At 36.3% G+C, this 17,146-nt stretch overlaps 1 protein-coding gene across 4 annotated transcripts in view; it reads right to left on the bottom strand.

The window, feature by feature from the left end:
• Window positions 1–748: 748 nt before the first annotated feature.
• Window positions 749–17,146, bottom strand: part of SEC24B (SEC24 homolog B, COPII coat complex component) — a 100,406-nt gene continuing 84,008 nt past the window's right edge. For all 4 annotated transcript variants that reach the window (XM_066384798.1, XM_066384799.1, XM_066384800.1 and 1 more), the window contains 13 exons: window positions 14,680–14,798; window positions 14,280–14,335; window positions 13,478–13,684; window positions 12,472–12,595; window positions 11,897–12,055; window positions 11,083–11,256; window positions 10,154–10,264; window positions 8,318–8,493; window positions 6,907–7,044; window positions 6,089–6,193; window positions 5,210–5,302; window positions 2,166–2,269; window positions 749–1,648 (listed from right to left, as the gene is read on the bottom strand). In XM_066384798.1, coding sequence (XP_066240895.1) covers window positions 1,534–1,648; window positions 2,166–2,269; window positions 5,210–5,302; window positions 6,089–6,193; window positions 6,907–7,044; window positions 8,318–8,493; window positions 10,154–10,264; window positions 11,083–11,256; window positions 11,897–12,055; window positions 12,472–12,595; window positions 13,478–13,684; window positions 14,280–14,335; window positions 14,680–14,798 — 1,681 coding nt within the window. In that variant the 3' untranslated portion in view covers window positions 749–1,533. The remainder of the gene's footprint in view (window positions 1,649–2,165; window positions 2,270–5,209; window positions 5,303–6,088; window positions 6,194–6,906; window positions 7,045–8,317; window positions 8,494–10,153; window positions 10,265–11,082; window positions 11,257–11,896; window positions 12,056–12,471; window positions 12,596–13,477; window positions 13,685–14,279; window positions 14,336–14,679; window positions 14,799–17,146) is intronic.

The following is a 17,146-nucleotide window of genomic DNA, read 5'->3' as shown; positions in this document are numbered from 1 at the left end:
ATATTACATCCCATAATCTAATGAATCATTAACCGTTTTTATAGTAAGTAAGCAACTAGTAAATGAGAGATTTTTTTCATCAGATTAAATCTCTCAAAATTCAAGATGGTAATCTTTTTTAAGGTTATAAAAATTTTCTTGATATGAATGTGCAGAAAAATTCCTAATTTAACTGAAAAAGAAAAATTATAATCTTCTGTATGTATAATCTTAGTTAATACTCATACTTTTTTTTTCTTTTAATTTTAGGTGAGAGGTTGGGAGATAGACTGAGGCAGACTCCCACATGCACCCTGACTGGGATCCACCCAGCAACCCCATCTTGGGCTGATACTTGAGTACTGAGCTATTTTTAGCACCTGAGGCTGACGAGCTCCAACTAAGCTATCCTCAGCACCCGGGGTCATGCTTGAACAAATTGAGCCACCGGCTGCAGGAGGGGAAGAGGACAGGGGAGGGGGGAGAAGCAGATGGTAGCTTCTCCTGTGTGCCTTGACCAGGAATCAAACCCGGGACATCCATATGCCAGGCCGATGCTCTAGGACCTCATATGCATTTTGAGAGTAGCATTCCTTTTCAGAATATAAACAGAGTAAGTACTTGGTAATGTACACAATCTAATGAAAAGTTACTGATTCCATATCAGTACATTTCCCCCAAGTAGTGAATTCATTATATCCTATAAGTAAAAAACAAACAAAAAACCCATCAACTCCCTCCCCTCACAATAAAAAACAGCAAACCATACTGTCAAGCAAAATATTTTTAATTAGTAGGCTGATCATAAATAAATCCACATAAAAGATTTAACAGAATTATAAAGTTTTGTGTTTCTTCTGTGGACTCAATTCATAATACACATTAATCAACCTCATTCTCTAACTGCGACAAAGAGTTGTCATCCAACAATGCAGCACAGTTTAAGCAATTCAATTCATAGTCCGTAGTTACATTTTTACATTTTCTTTACAAATGTAACATTTATGTACATTATATATATATATTTTTTTCTATAGTTCATGTCCTGAAACTCTACTGTTTTTACAGGGAAAATATTGAATTCATTTAATGAATACGAATCATTCCTTGTTAAAAAGTAATTCATATAAATAGCATGGTACCCACTGCCTTTTGGCATCTTTTGTCAAGAGTTCCAGTCCAGAAATGTCATATTAACTATAAGAAAAAAGAATTTATCTAATTTTACATTATGACATATCATTTCACATTAGCTACATAAATTTGCTGGCTTGCAATGAACAGAGCACTGTACTGCTGCGCTACTGGAAATGTGTAGAAACCAATTCAAAATATACTTGGTGACTCGGTATCATCATTACCGTTAATTTAGGATGGAGAAAATCTGCCAAGTTCCCAAGTTCCTCCTTCCTCTACCCTTTGCCTCAGACAGGGTGTTATGCTATGCACCACATCTTGTAACCACAAATGTCTTCATTTCAAACTTCCAGTGTGCTTCTCGGACAGATTATGCTTTACCTAGGTATTTTTCTTCTGATTTAATTTTATTCCACTTCACTTACAAATCTGCTGCTGAATGTGAAGCAAAAATTCATAGTAAGAGAATGTGGCTTCTGTTCGGTCTTCAATCAAATGCTGAAAAAATTCCGTTTTAGCAGGACTCTCATCTCTGAAAAGAGAAAAGAGTATTTACCTAAAAATTCATATTAACAAGAAGTACACATTTTAAAAACATATGATACATGGGGACTTTATGAAAACAGAACACAAGGAGTATTATACAAATACAGTGGTACCTTGAGATACAAATTTAATTCGTTCTGTAACCGAGCTCATAAAAGTCTGTCAACTCGTATATCAAACTGCAGATACTGGACCCATGCGCCAACGCGCCAACTAGAGGCAGCTTCTCGAATCACGACTCGTATCTCGGAATTTTGCTCAGATCTCGAACAAAAATTCGGACCAATTCGCAGCTTGTATCTTTCTTTCTTTCTTTTTTTTTTGCAGCTTGTATCTTAAAAAATTCGTATGTTGGTCTGTTTGTATCTCAAGGTACCACTGTAACAGCATTCTACCACTAGAATATATTTTAGTAATATTTTCTAAAATTTGCTTTAAAGATAAGCAATTTACAGGTTGCACAAGATAAGACAATTTTATAGTTAACATACAGAAGTACTTACTTTACCACATAAAGAACTGGGCTTAATGGTCTATTGTCTCTAAGCCAAGTTATAAAGGACCTGGCTTTTTCTGATAAAAGCGTATCCAGCTCTGGAAGATGTGTCTGGTAAAAGAAATATAATTAGGAAATTACTTCCTTTCTCACAGACTTCAGTACTATTAGAACTAAATCATGATTCCCACTATTGTCAACCAACTGCCAGCACTCTGTTCCCAGTCCCAACAGCAGCAACCAAACAATAAAATTTAAACTGTGGGCAAGTCTGTTTCCATTTTTCTGGATAAGTCAATAAAACATATTTATTGGTAAGTATGTTACTGACATTTTATAGTCACGTTAAGACCAAAAAAGTCTATTCTCATAATATATATATGTATAAAATATATGTATATAACGATGAGTTTTATTTCCAAAGCCAAGTTAATAATAAACTAAATAATTTGAAGTATATAATATACAAAAAAATTAAAAAAATTTTTTTTTAAATTTAAGTGAGAGGAGGAGTGGCAGAGACAGACTGCCACATGCGCCTCAACCACCAGGATCCACCCGGCATGCCCAATAGGGGGCGATGCTCAGCCCATCTGGGGCCCTTGCTCCATCGCAACCAGAGCCATTTTTTAGTGCCTGAGGCGGAGGCCATGAAGCCATCCTCAGCAACCGAGGCCAACTTGTTCCACTCGAGCCATGGCTGCAGGAGGGGAGAAGAGAGGAGAGAAGCGAGAGGGGGAGGAGGAGAGAAGCAGATGGGCACTTCTCCTGTGTGCCCTAACTGGGCATCGAACTCAGAATATCCATATGCCAAGCCGATGCTCTACCACTGAGCCAACCGGCCAGGGCCTATGTAAAAAATTTAAATAGAAAAATTTGGGGCAGTTATATTTATAATTTATGTCAACATTTAAAAAGTAAAAGAACAGAAAACATTTCTACTTTAATATGATTTTTTTCAGATATTTTCAGGTATATCAGCTACTGTTATTTATACAAACACATTTTTAAAAATACAAATAGATCATATTATGCATACTTTTCTCTCTTCAGACTGTATTTTTAATAAATGCATAGATATTGCTTATCTAATGACACATGTATGTGTGTACAAAAACATATTTTTATGAATAAATCTATTGAGAATATTCTTTGGAGTAGAAAAATTTACTATGTCATAACTATGTGATTTTCATTTTAACAGATATTGCTATATGGCCCTCCAAAAAGTGTATTAATGTACACTATAATCTATCATCTGATAGGCCTACTGACTTCTAGTGATAGGACTACTGACCCTCTGACTTATTGCCTATTATTAAATTTAAAATCTTTGCCAATCTGATAAATGAAAGAAATGTTATGCTGTTATTTTACTTTGATTGAGTGAGGCTATCCTAGTTTCATATGACCACTACTCTATTTCCCCCTATGGACTGGTCATCCAAATCCTTTACCCATTTTCCCCCCTTTTGTTTTGAGGAGATGGGTTTCTTCTTAAAGGTTTGTTAGAGAACTTTATATACTAAAGAAATTAGCCCTTTTTTAGTCATATGAGTTACAGATAATTTTGCAATTTTGTTGGTTTGTCTTTTGGCTTTATTTATTTTATGAGACAGAAATGTTTTATTTTTATGCTCTCAGATTTATTAATCTTTTTCATCACTGACTTACAAAAAAAGGCCTTGACCATTTTAATATAATAGATTCTTTTTTTAATATTCCATTTTTTCCCCACAGTGATTTGAAATGCAACCTTTACCACATTCTATTTTTCAGGATAAGACCTATTTCTGAATTCTGTTCTTTTACACTCATATGCTTATTATGCTAGTATCATAGTGCTTAAATAATTACAGCTTTAAAATAAAGTTTATTATATTTAGTATGATTTTTCATATGCTTTCCTCTTCACTGTTATTATTCATTTTTAAAACTTTTCCTTATTATTCTCATTTGTTGAGTCAATCAAACAACAGCAGAATGTAATAAAAATTACACTGACATTAATTTCAGGAAAAACGACATATTTATAATATCCAAGTATAAGGTCGTAGATCTTTTCCATTAATTAAATATAGAGAACTGCTTTCAGAATCATATTTCTTTGGTATTGGTTAACAAACGTACAATAAAGGCCAATTGAAATTTTTACGTTTAATATCAGCAAAATAATTTAAATCAGAGGTAAAGTTGTTAGAAAACAATGTGGCAGATTCTCAAGAAGTTAAACGTAGAGCTTACCCATATGACTTAGCTATTCCTACCCTAGGTTATGTACCCAGAACTAAAAACATGTTCACCAAAACACTTGTACACAAATTGTTCATGGTAGCACTATTCACAATGGCCCCTCAGTGGAAACGACCCAAAGTCCATGAACAAATGGTTGGATATATAAAATGTGGCTATCCAAAGAATAGATTTTATTTAGTCATACAAAATAACTAAATATTGATACCTGCAACAATGCAGATAAATCTTGAAAACATTGTGAGAGTAAAAGAAGTAAAACACAAAAGGCTACATATTGTATGATTCCATTTATATGAAATGTCCAGAATAGGAAAATCCAGATAAAGAAAGCAGATCAGTGTTTGCTGGGGAAAGGAGGGGAGAATTGGGAGACAAGGGATTTTTGGGGGGGGGGGGGGAGGCTCTAAAATTAGATACTGGTGATGGTTGTACCACATGAATACAGTAAAAACTAATGACTTGTATACTTTAAATGGTTAAAAACACCTAGCCTGTGGTGGCATAGTGAATAAAATTGACCTAGAATGTTGAGGTCACCAGTTCGAAACCTTAGGCTTGCCAGGTCAAGGAAAATATGAGAAGCAATCAGTGAAAAACAAAAGTGAAACAACTATGAGTTAATACTCTTTCTTCACTCTCCTCTACTCCTCTTTCTGTAAAATCAAGAAATAAAATCGTAAAAAAAAGAACCTTAAAGTTAAATAAATAAAATGGTTAAAACTGTGAATTTTATCTCAATAATATTTAAAACAAACAAGCACATGAAAAGTTAAAGCTGTATAAAAATCCACTGACCATTTTCTGTGGTACTGATGCAAAATTAGGATACCCAAGCACATCCTTTATGAAGATGTTGTCACAGCTTTTTCCAACCCAAATATAAAAAACCTAAAGACCAAAAAACAAAAGAAACTAAAATTTCTTAATCAGAAACCTATTACAACTTATTCTTAAAATTATCAAGCATAAAGTATACTATTTCAAATAAAGTAGGAACATAAAAGAAACAAGGAAATGTAATTGGTATATTTAGAGTCTACGTCAAGGAGTCTAGATTGCTTTATATCCTCTTTGTTTATATTTCAAGACTCCCCATAAAATGCATTTTACTTTCTTCCTTTCTCCCCAATAGGAATGCAATATTTTAACCAGGATAACTGACTCATAATACTTCCTACCCACTATTTCAATGACTGTCTCTATTATTTACACTCATGTGCTCTCACCACCCTATGGCTATTGGAATCTTTTTCCTGCTAATAAGGTATCATTTATGAAGCCATCTTGACCAGTGTAACAAACATCCTTCACCACCACCCTGCCCAGACTTCTCCTGAACTCCTAATCATTAATGGCATTTCTGACAATGGATAGAAGATGACCTTTTATGATTCAAGATGATAAAATCCTTGAAGACAGGAACTTTTCTCTTTATCAATTACATATAATCTAGGATAGTAAATAACCCATAATAATAAAAATTTATTAATCTATGAAAATAATATCCAACTAGAAAAAGTCTAAAATAAATTGACCTCTTGTGCCAGTTACAATGCATTGCTCTCAGCTCCTAATCCACCTTGCACTGACTGATCTGTGAAACAGAGCTGGACCCTGCAAGTGTTCCTCCTTTTGTTGGAACAGTGCTAGGCTTTGTCAGTAGAGGGTGCTTACAGAGCCACAGTCCATTAGGAAAGCACCTTCTCTTGTCAGCTTCTCTGCAGACAATTTTTGAAGAGGTGGCTGAGGTACGACCCTGTCATTAACATGTATTGCACCCTGAAACAAAAACAGATGGAATGTGAATGAGCTTACATTGCTATCATCACAGTTTGGAACATAATGACCACTAGCTCTCTTCATGAAATACTGAAAAATGACACCGACAATTTTGTAGGATACAAAAAATTATTGATAATAAATCACTACCTTCGATGTAGAATCAGGACACTCAGATGCATTCAAATGTAAAACAATCTGTCCAATTCCTTCCCTTTTGGGATTAGCGTATATTAAAAGTATAAATATTAAATCTGCTGCAAAGCAAGTTATTTTTTTATATTTCTCTATGAATATAATACAGAGAAGATTCCAAAAGGCACAGTTATAATACGGGGAAGAAAACACTGATGAATACCAGATCCAGTTTACAATATAATCAAAATTGCACTCTGATCATATCAGAAATAGTCAATATCTATAAAATATAAATGCAAAGTCCACTCTACAATTTAGTTTTGTAATAAATACTATAAGCAAATTCAGAAGGCAAATTACTTCCCATATGAAACTATTTTTGGAAACTCCATAAACAGTATCTGATAGTTCTATTGTCCAATCAAATCTATAACTAGTGTCCTTATTTAATGTATTAATATCATGGGGTGGGGGGAGGATTTAAAAATTGTTAATAAATACATTGCTACCTTACCTATAGATTCAAGACATTCAAATATATTTTAAAATTTCAAATGCACTATAAGAAATCATACCTCATCTATCAATCTGTCTATCCTGTATAAGTTGGGATGAATCATTTTCATTAGATGAACAAGTGGCTGACACTTTATCTGACACATGGCATAGACACGATCATCTAGACGTGTGCTGGTACCAGTTCTAAATGCTTTCTACATTAAAAAAGAGAGAGAAAATTATCAAGTAAAACAAATATAGTGGACAAATATTAAAATAAATATATACCATCATCCTGGAAAAAGCATGGCTTTCTAACCACACAGACTTGGATTCAGTTCTCAGCTCACATTTAATAGGTATGTGAGCAAGTTACTTTAGCTTCTCAAAGCTTATTGTCATCATAAGAAAAACAGAGAAAATAATACCTTATGTAGAGGTTGCCGTAAGAATTTAAGACAATGTGTATATAACACCTATTATGGTGCCCAAGGCATGTTTAATGAATATTAATTCTTTTCTTAATCTCTTTCCAAAAGCATATACAACACATGCTATAAACACACCATTCTGCAAGCTGCTCCCACATATTAAAGAGTGAGGGAATAGGGTTTCCTAACAGTCATCATGTATTTGTGGTATACCTTCATTTTCCACTGATTTTTTTTTCTGTTCTTTAAAACTTTTCCAATGCTGTGTGACCAGTGGTGGTGCAGTGGATAGAGTGTCAACCTGGGACACTGAGGTCCCAGGTTCAAAATCCCAAGGTTGCCAGCTTAAGTGCAGGCTCATCCCGCTTGAACATGGGATTGCCAGTTTGAGCTTGGGATCACTGACATGGTCCCATGATCACTGACTTGAGCCCAAGGTCACTTGCTCAGCTGAAGCCCCCTGGTGAAGGCACATATAAGAAGCAATCAATGAACAACTAAGGTGTCACAACTGCAAGTGAATGCTTCTCATCTTTCTCCCTTCCCCTCTCTCTCACAAAACAAAAACAAAACTTTTCCAATGCTAAACTGCATAATCCTCTAACTAAATTATTTTTTTAAAAACCCAGAAAACTGCCTGACTAGGCGGTGGTGCAGTGGATAGAGCATCGAACTGGGATGCGGAGAACCCAGGTTCAAGACCCCGAGGTCACCAGATTGAGTGCGGGCTCATCTGGTTTGAGCAAAGCTCACCAGCTTGGACCCAAGGTCGCTGGCTCGAGCAAGGGGTTACTCGGTCTGCTGAAGGCCTATGGTCAAGGCACATATGAGAAAGCAATCAATGAACAACTAAGGTGTCGCAACGAAAAACTAATGATTGATGCGTCTCATCTCTCTCCGTTCCTGTCTGTCTGTCCCTATCTATCCCTCTCTCTGACTCTCTCTCTGTCTCTGGGAAAAAAACAACAAAAACCCCAGAAAACCTAGATTTCCTTTCTTCACCTATGTGTCATGAATTTTAAGACTTTATTAAATGCAACAGTGTATAGAGAGCTACCTGTTTGAGAAGGGCCAAAACATAGAGAGGAAACAATTTGAGGGAGCAGGGTGCGATTAACCCAGAGTGCTGTAAATTTGAGACGGTTGAGCCATATGCAGACAATGAATCCACCACAGCATTCACTAAGGCATCTCTTGCATCAGACAGGCTTGATGAAATTGATCGATCCACAGCTAGAGAGCAACCAAAAGGAAAAGGTATTTAAGAAACCAACAAAAATTCCATTCCTATTATAGAGAAATACATTTCACCTGGACATTCATTTTAAAAGTATCTGCTCATTACACAATTTTTCTAAACTAAATCTAAATAAATCTGACAATCAAAACAAACCTGGATTGTTTTGGACCTTTTTTGTTTTAAACTCTTTAAGTTTAAAAATACTTAACCACTACTGGTATTAGAAAATGTATTTCATCCACCTACTTTTCAGAAAGCTCTGGGGCTATTTCCATTACTCAAATGGAAATCACATGCCTAAAGGTTTTTTCTCCCCTGGCCAAACAATGTATATCCCAGTTAAAAAAGAAAATAACTGAAAAGAAAAAAAAAACACATAAAAAACATTAAGTTCTTCAATCTGAGTTATCCCTTGTGATTCTCTAAAATCTTTGTCAGAGAATTCCCGGTCAACAAAAAAAGAGAACAAACTAAACGTAGGTCCTTGTGCAGACACTGAAAGTATTAGTGTGAAATTCCAAGTACATATTATATTAAAATACATATGCCCAAGTTTTTTTGTTTTTTTTTAAACAGAGACAGAAAGAGAGTCAGAGAGAGGGGTAGATAGGGACAGACAGACAGGAACGGAGAGAGATGAGAAGCATCAATCATCAGTTTTTTGTTGCGACACCTTAGTTGTTCATTGATTGCTTTCTCATATGTGCCTTGACCACGGGCCTTCAGCAGACCGAGTAACCCCTTGCTCGAGCCAGCGACCTTGGGTCCAAGCTGGTGAGCTTTTGCTCAAACCAGATGAGCCCGTGCTCAAGCTGGCGACCTAGGAGTCTCGAACCTGGGTCCTCCGCATCTCAGTCTGATGCTCTATCTACTGCGCCACCGCCTGGTCAGGCACATATGCCCAAGTATTAAAAAATAAAATTATATTCCTGGGTGCTAACTAGATGCATTTCATGTCTAAATTTATCTAAAAGAGAAATTCATTAAAAACAAAACACTCAGATATTAATTCCCTAAAGGAATTTTTAAAACTTTGATATAGTAAAATTTCCTTTTTCAAGTACAGTTCTATTGGTGGTTATATATCAAACGCATAAACATGTAATCACTACCACAATCAAGATACACAACAGCACCATCATCCCAGAAAATCTCCCTGTGCTGCCCCTTTGTAGTAAAATGCCCCCCACCCCGTCTCCAACCCTGATAATCACCAATCTATCCTTCATCCCGATGATTTTTCCCTTTGCTAGAATTTCCGATAAATGGAATCATATGTAAGTAGTGTTTTGAATCTAGCTTCTTTTACTTAGCATAATGCCTGTGAGTCATCTATGTCCGTTCATGGATCAATAGCCCTTTCCTTTTTATTGCTGAGTTGTATTCCACTGCATGTGTATCATAGTTTATTTGTATATTCACTAGCTGAAGAAAATTGGATGGGTACCAACTTTTAGTGATTATGAATCTCCCCAAATATTTTTAAACCAAAGAATTAAAAAGAACTATAAGAATAGTCCAATTCACGCTGCTGTAAATAAAAATGTAAAAATACACTTTTTAAATAAGGGATTTCTAGGGTAAAAAAATGCCCAAGTGTTATTTTTGGGATAGAAAAATGAATTTCACCTGTTCCCACACGTTTTTACTCACCCATGTTTGCCAGAAGGCAGACGGCAGCTTGTACATCCACTCCTGCATACACATCTGCAAGGGAACTTACCACTGGCAAACAGAGTGTGTGTACTCTAATTCTCCGCTCACCTAAACGAAATGATAAATGTTGCCAATGTCAATGCAAGAAAAAAACAAAACAAGTCAAACATCATCCAAGTTATTGTTTTGATTGGATTAAATCACAAACAGGATACTGGAATGCAAAAAGTTTTGCCATGAACATGTTTTAAAGAAAATTAAACACTCTAAATCTGAAGACATTACTATGAACACATACTATATTTTGAATATAGTTGAATATTAGGTTTTGGTTTTTATTTTAATATCATTCATCTAAATTATATCCAACACAGCAAAATTTCAAAAATCTGTAATTTGACTGTCAATTAACAAATCTGTTGGCCTTAAGTGCTCGGCAGAATTCTTTTTAAAATTCATTTTAGAGAAGCGGGGGGGGGGGGGGCAGGAGAGAGAGGCAGGGGTAGGAGCAGGAAGCATCAACTCCCATGTGTGCCTTGACCAGGCAAGCCCAGGGTCTCGAACCAGCAACCTCAGCGTTCCAGGTTGATGCTTTATCCACTGTGCCAGCCACAGGTGAGGCTAGAATTTTTTATTTTATGGAACAAGAAATAATGCTAAAAATGGCACAGCTGAATTTAGCATGGGTTGTTTACCAGATACATATGATCCTGGGAATACAAGTCTTGCATAAGTAAAAAAAGACATTATTTAAAGATTCAAAAAACAGTTAAAAAAAAAGAACATAACATATATTTGATTAATTTACACAAATCCCATTACTTTCCATTGTACCGTATGTTCATTCTTTCTCCCTATTCTCCCCAGCATGTGAAAGGAGGGGAGAATTACTACTGCAGATTATATTTTATTTCTCTTATTCTTACCTTTGCTTGATGTATATAATAGGGCTGTTTGAAAGCACACTAAGGAAGTATCTGTCAAACTTTCTTCAATGGACAACTGTACTGCAAATCCAGCATCAGGATTGATGTTGGCAAGGGATAACAAATCCGTGGAACGAACAAAGAAGTTCCCGTGAAAAGTGTGCATTGAAAGACCTAGAGGAGAAAACTTGTTATAAAAAATGGATTAACAGCCAGTATCTTTATCTCAGGCTAAAGTTACTTTATAAAGTAAAATGTCTCTGACTTTGAATCAAAAGGATAACTGGGAGGTAGAACTGGAGTGTTGGTAGAGGTTCTAAAACACCAATTCACAAGAACCATGTAGGTTAGGTTAAACAAAAAATCGAATGTACAAAATTTTTAAAATGAGGGTTACTCTAAAGTTCACTTAAGAATTAAAATAAGGGATCAGAATCCCTCCTGCAAACATTCACGAAAAACCAAGGTAATGTACACTGAAGACTACTGGAATGGTGATAAAGGCAAAGATTAATTTGACCATTTTCACTTAAGATCGTCCCTATTACTCAATTCTCCTTCTAAAATCACCTCCAATAAGAGCTTTCTTTTAGTTTTTCCTAATAAAGCAAAACACTATTTTTGTCCATTTATTAAAATTATTTTAAAAATTGGGCAACGATAATTCAATAACTATTTATACAAAACAGGGCACAACTAACTGGATCAAGCATAAAGTCCTTTATGATGAACAATCATTATAGGTAGTCCTAGGTAATTAATATATAAATGCCTTTTAATTTACTTATAAAGCATAGCTTTTAAAACTTCATACCTTTAGTACACCTTATTCTCATAACAGCTTCAAATCCAATTTTTCTTGTGAGATAACGTTTTAGTTCTTTTTGTAACTTTTCTGCTTGTGAAGGATTGTGAGTATAATGGAAAGATGGATAATAATAGATGCATCCTGCTGAATACTTGGACATGCAAGCTTTAAAAAGAAATATAAAAAGTATTAACTACAGAAAAAATAACATCCTACTTGTCCAACAGTAGTATAGATCCTATATTATGAAGAAATCTAAGCCATAATGAGAAAACCAAAGCTGTCAAAATAAGGATAATGTATAAATCTGAGAAAATACAAACATTTTGTAAATTATAACACATAAGGTTTACTGTTGAGTAGAATGGTAAAGAAATTGTATTTTAAAAACAAAATGTTAACAGCATTTTGTATTTATAAATATTAATAGTGCTTTAAAATTTACTGATAACTTTCATAGTAGCATCTAACTTAATCACATGTCTTTCTCTCCAAAATATTGAGACCCCTTACTGAATTTTAGATTTAATTTATATGCTAAAACTGTTTATGTAAACAGATAAACAATAATAGCTCCTTACCTAGAGAAGAAAGATCAGAATACTGTGAACTCAGAAGGAACAGATCCACTGCAGTCTGCTGCCCTGAGCAATCTAAAGCGAGTTTCTTATAAAAATCAGTTGCAGGGCCAAGGTGTTGTACAACCTAAGGAACATGTCATAAAGTAAGAACTATAAACCTTGAATTATGCAGATATTTCTAAGTCTCTCTTATAGGAAAGAGGATATCCTTCCCCTTCATCTAGCAAAATAAAGTGTTTTAAAAATGTCTCAGTAGTTGGCATAGATATCCTATAAGAATAATAATTGCTAACATTTATAAAGCACTTATGTGCCAGCACTGCTTGAGATAGTTTATATAGATTATTTAACCCTCAAATACCATATATCTTATAGGGTTATCTACATTTTACAGGTGAGGAAACTGAGGCAAAAAAATGATTAAGTAACTTGACCAATTACACAGTTATTGAGTGGTAGATGCTGGAATGTAAACCCAAGAAGCCTGGGCTCCAGACTGAGTGCGGTCAAGAATGATTATACAGTGGTACATAACAACAAGGGAGCATACTAGATTAAGGAAGGTTTTACTTAATCACTGTTACACTGCCTAACCAAATGTTTCAATCCTCTCAATAATATGCAGTGTATGGTTATTATATTAGAGTTCACCCAGATGTGAAGGAATACGTAAACCAGAACAGATATTTAAGCTTCTGAGTTCCAGACAGTATTTCTGAAAGTTAAGTGAGAAAGAAAACAAAACAAAATTGTATCAAATAACTCAGTAAATACCTAACACCTTCTTATGTTCAAAATATCCTTGCCTCAATTCTATTTTTAAACTAGCTTCTTTCTCAAAAGCAATTAAAAATACAATTTTTGTAAAAACTCTCTTACTAGTTTTTTCTTTCTTTTCTTTTTTAAAAACTATTAATGATATAGAAAAGTAGAATGAACAAATAATTAGTCTCTAGAGGCAGGAAACACCATCCTGAATATGACTGAAAAACAAAATATAAAATACCTTTGTGCTCGATCTCTGATTAGGATCTTCTCTGGACTGCAGAAGTCCTGCACCCACAGAAGGTAACTGTGTCTGAAATACAGACACACGGCCACCTGTTGGAGACATTAATTTAAAGGCAGCCTGAAGCGCAGGACCAAGGGCACTGTGTGTTTCTCTTGTATTGGTGAACATATTTGGTAATGCATTCAGTAGGTCTTTTATAAGCTGGGAAAAGAAAGATTAAAAGTTGAATTACTGAGAAGGCGAGGCAATATTCTTCTTTAAAACACCCCAGAGCCCGGGTTCGATTCCCGGCCAGGGCACAGAGGAGAAGCGTCCATTTGCTTCTCCACCCCTCCGCCGCGCTTTCCCTCTCTGTCTCTCTCTTCCCCTCCCGCAGCCAAGGCTCCATTGGAGCAAAGATGGCCCGGGCGCTAGGGATGGCTCTGTGGCCTCTGCCCCAGGCGCTAGAGTGGCTCTAGTCGCAACATGGCGACGCCCAGGATGGGCAGAGCGTCGCCCCTGGTGGGCGTGCCGGGTGGATCCCGGTCGGGCGCATGCGGGAGTCTGTCTGACTGTCTCTCCCTGTTTCCAGCTTCAGAAAAATGAATTAAAAAAAAAAAAAAAAAGCAAACAAAAAAAAAAACACCCCAGAGTACAGAATGTGCCACTGTATTTTGGGCGACTGCAAACGGAAGAGTCAATTGACATGCCACTGCACTGTCTACTGAAATGTCACTACATCAAATGAACATCAAACATTTCAGTAAAAATCTGAAATAAGTTATTTTAATACTTCAAGGAAAAAAGTCAGTCTCACCTCTTTACTTTCATGTAAGTTCACAAGTAAGCTATCCGGAGTAGGTAGAAAAACATCTATAGGGAAAACATATTTTAATCAAGAGATAAATCAAGTCAAAAGAATAATATTTTTAAAATATCTTAGTTTTTATCAGGCCATCCATGTAGTAGGCACTATAATACTGCTGTATTAAATATATATTCTCTGTATGTATTATACACATGTGTGCTCACACATGCAAAAGGACACATACACAGGTATAAAAAACTTAGAATCAAGTATTTTCCAGGAATCTATTTTTAAACAAATATCTAAGTGCATCAAATTATCCTTACAGCATTATAAGATGTATTGTCAAATAAAATAACATCAATTCCAAACTCTGAAGTTAAAAAGATATTTTAAATTCACTGCTTACCATCTATATCAGACACAATCAACATCTGAGGCTGTGATAATCCTTCTTGTAAATTGTAGAAATGAATAGTGCTATCAAAGGTCACAAATCCTATTCTTGTTCGTGAATCACCAGGAAGCCTAAAGATAAAAATGACAATTTTAAATTTAAAGTGCTCAGTAACATATTTTATGTAAGTTAATAATGAAATAGTAAACTAAGTCTAAGAATAATTATATATGCTTTTTCACAGAGGAGTATCATCCCAATCTAAACCAATGGATATCAGAGAAGAGCAAGGATGAAACATTCCATCTTCAGATGAAACCACTGACATGTTTCAAGTTCATAAGTCAGAAAACAACTATATTCAAATAAAAAACCAAAACTAAAAATAGCATGACTAAAAAAACCCAAAGACTTCTGGCTAACTTTGCTTTTGAAAACAATCTTTTGAAGTGAAAAATTACTCATATTTTCGGTTCCAACATTACACAAATAGTATATCCTGGTTACACATTTTAAGGGCAGAACGACAAATAAGTACTTTTCTAGAAAGAACTGAATGTAATGCAAATCAGATTTAATGCATAAAATTTTTAAATAAAAACTACATTTAAGAAGATCGAGACATTTTATCTATCATCTATCTTTTAAAAATTTTCTGTCAGAACTCAGTATATTCACAAGTCAATGCTTGCCCTGGCCGGTTGGCTCAGTGATAAGAGTGTCACCCAGCATGTGGATGTCCAGGGTTTGATTCCGGGTCAGGGCACACAGGAGAAACAAGTAGCTGCTTCTCTACCTCCCACCCCCCAGCCATGGCTTGATTGGTTCCAATGAGTTGGCCTCAGGCACTGAGGATGGCTTTGTGGCCTCCACCACAGGTGCTAAAAAAAAAAAAGGCTCAGTTGCTGAGCAACAGAGCTTCGGCCCCAGGTGGGTAGAGAATTGCCCCTTGTGGGCTTGCCAGGTGGATCCCCCTGGGGGGTGCATGCGGGGATTCTGTCTTTCTGCCTCCTCTCAGATCACTAAAATTAAGAAAACAAAAAATCAATGCCACACCATAAAAGTAAATTAGTATTTCACTGCCTATAAAGCTTTTTTTTTTTCTTTTCCCAAATGAGAGAAGGGGAGACAGTGGGACAGACTCCTGTATGTGCTCTACTGGGATCCACCAGCAACCCCTGTCTGGGGCCATGCTTGCAACTGAGCTATTTTTAGAGCCTGACACTGAGCCACTACGAAGTCATCCTCAGTGCCCAGGGCTGATGTACTCTAATCAATCAAGCCATGGCTGCGGGAGGGGAAAAGGAAGAGAGAGAGAGAGAGAGAGAGAGAGAAAGAGAGAAAGGAGGAGGAAGGGGAGGAGTGGAGAAGCAGATGGTCATTTCTGTGTGCACTGACTAGAAATTGAACTTGGAACATCCACACGCCAGGCCAATGCTCTACCATATAACCAACCGGCCAGGGCCAAGCTTTTGTTATGAATAAGATAAATACTGCATCTTACAGAAGTGCATTTCTAAGTACCACTATGTTAACTGCTGTTATATAGTTTATTGTTTTAGTAAAGCTTTTAAAATATTTTTGAATACTACAGAAGGTCAAACTAGTATTCATCAAAGCAAGAAGAATCATCATGATTGATCAGGCCACCCAGATATAGTCTGCAAGCTAGGTCTAAAGTTATTTCATAGAGCAGAATGCAACAAGTTATAGGGGTGTTTAAATTATCAGTACCAGTCAAAATTTACTATGTTTCTACACACTAATCTTCACCTCTTTGAGATTTCTAAGGCCACTGAATATCACCAATCAGAATAGAGATTACTTTAGCTGCACTACACCAAGCTCAAAACACACACAGAGTTGAGCTGAACAGCTCCAGCATCAAATGCCTCTTTCTCAAAGTTATTTCCATAGCCCTTCCCAAAAGCATGTTACTATACTGTTGTTACCCTATTACTTTACTCTTTAGACTTTCCTAATGCTTCTATTTTTGCTGTAATCATATATAGATGTGACTTTATATATTTTATAGTTTGTGTGTGTATATATACTATTTTCTTTATTTTATTTATTTATTTATTTATTTATTTCATTTTTCTGAAGCTGGAAACAGGGAGAGACAGTCAGACAGACTCCCGCATGCGCCCGACCAGGATCCACCCGGCACGCCCAGGATCCACCCGGCACGCCCACCAGGGGCGAAGCTCTGCCCACCAGGGGGCGATGCTCTGCCCATCCTGGGTGTCGCCATGTTGCGACCAGAGCTACTCTAGCGCCTGGGGCAGAGGCCACAGAGCCATCCCCAGCGCCCGGGCCATCTTTGCTCCAATGGAGCCTTGGCTGCGGGAGGGGACGAGAGAGACAGAGAGGGAAAGCGCGGCGGAGGGGTGGAGAAGCAAATGGGCGCTTCTCCTGTGTGCCCTGGCCGGGAATCGAACCCGGGTCCTCCGCACGCTAGGCCGACGCTCTACCGCTG

This window comes from Saccopteryx leptura, chromosome 5, assembly GCF_036850995.1.
Source record: "Saccopteryx leptura isolate mSacLep1 chromosome 5, mSacLep1_pri_phased_curated, whole genome shotgun sequence".
Lineage (NCBI taxonomy): Eukaryota > Metazoa > Chordata > Mammalia > Chiroptera > Emballonuridae > Saccopteryx > Saccopteryx leptura.
The sequence above is the reverse complement of the archived record's forward strand: the minus strand, read 5'-3'. Positions and strand labels throughout refer to the sequence as shown.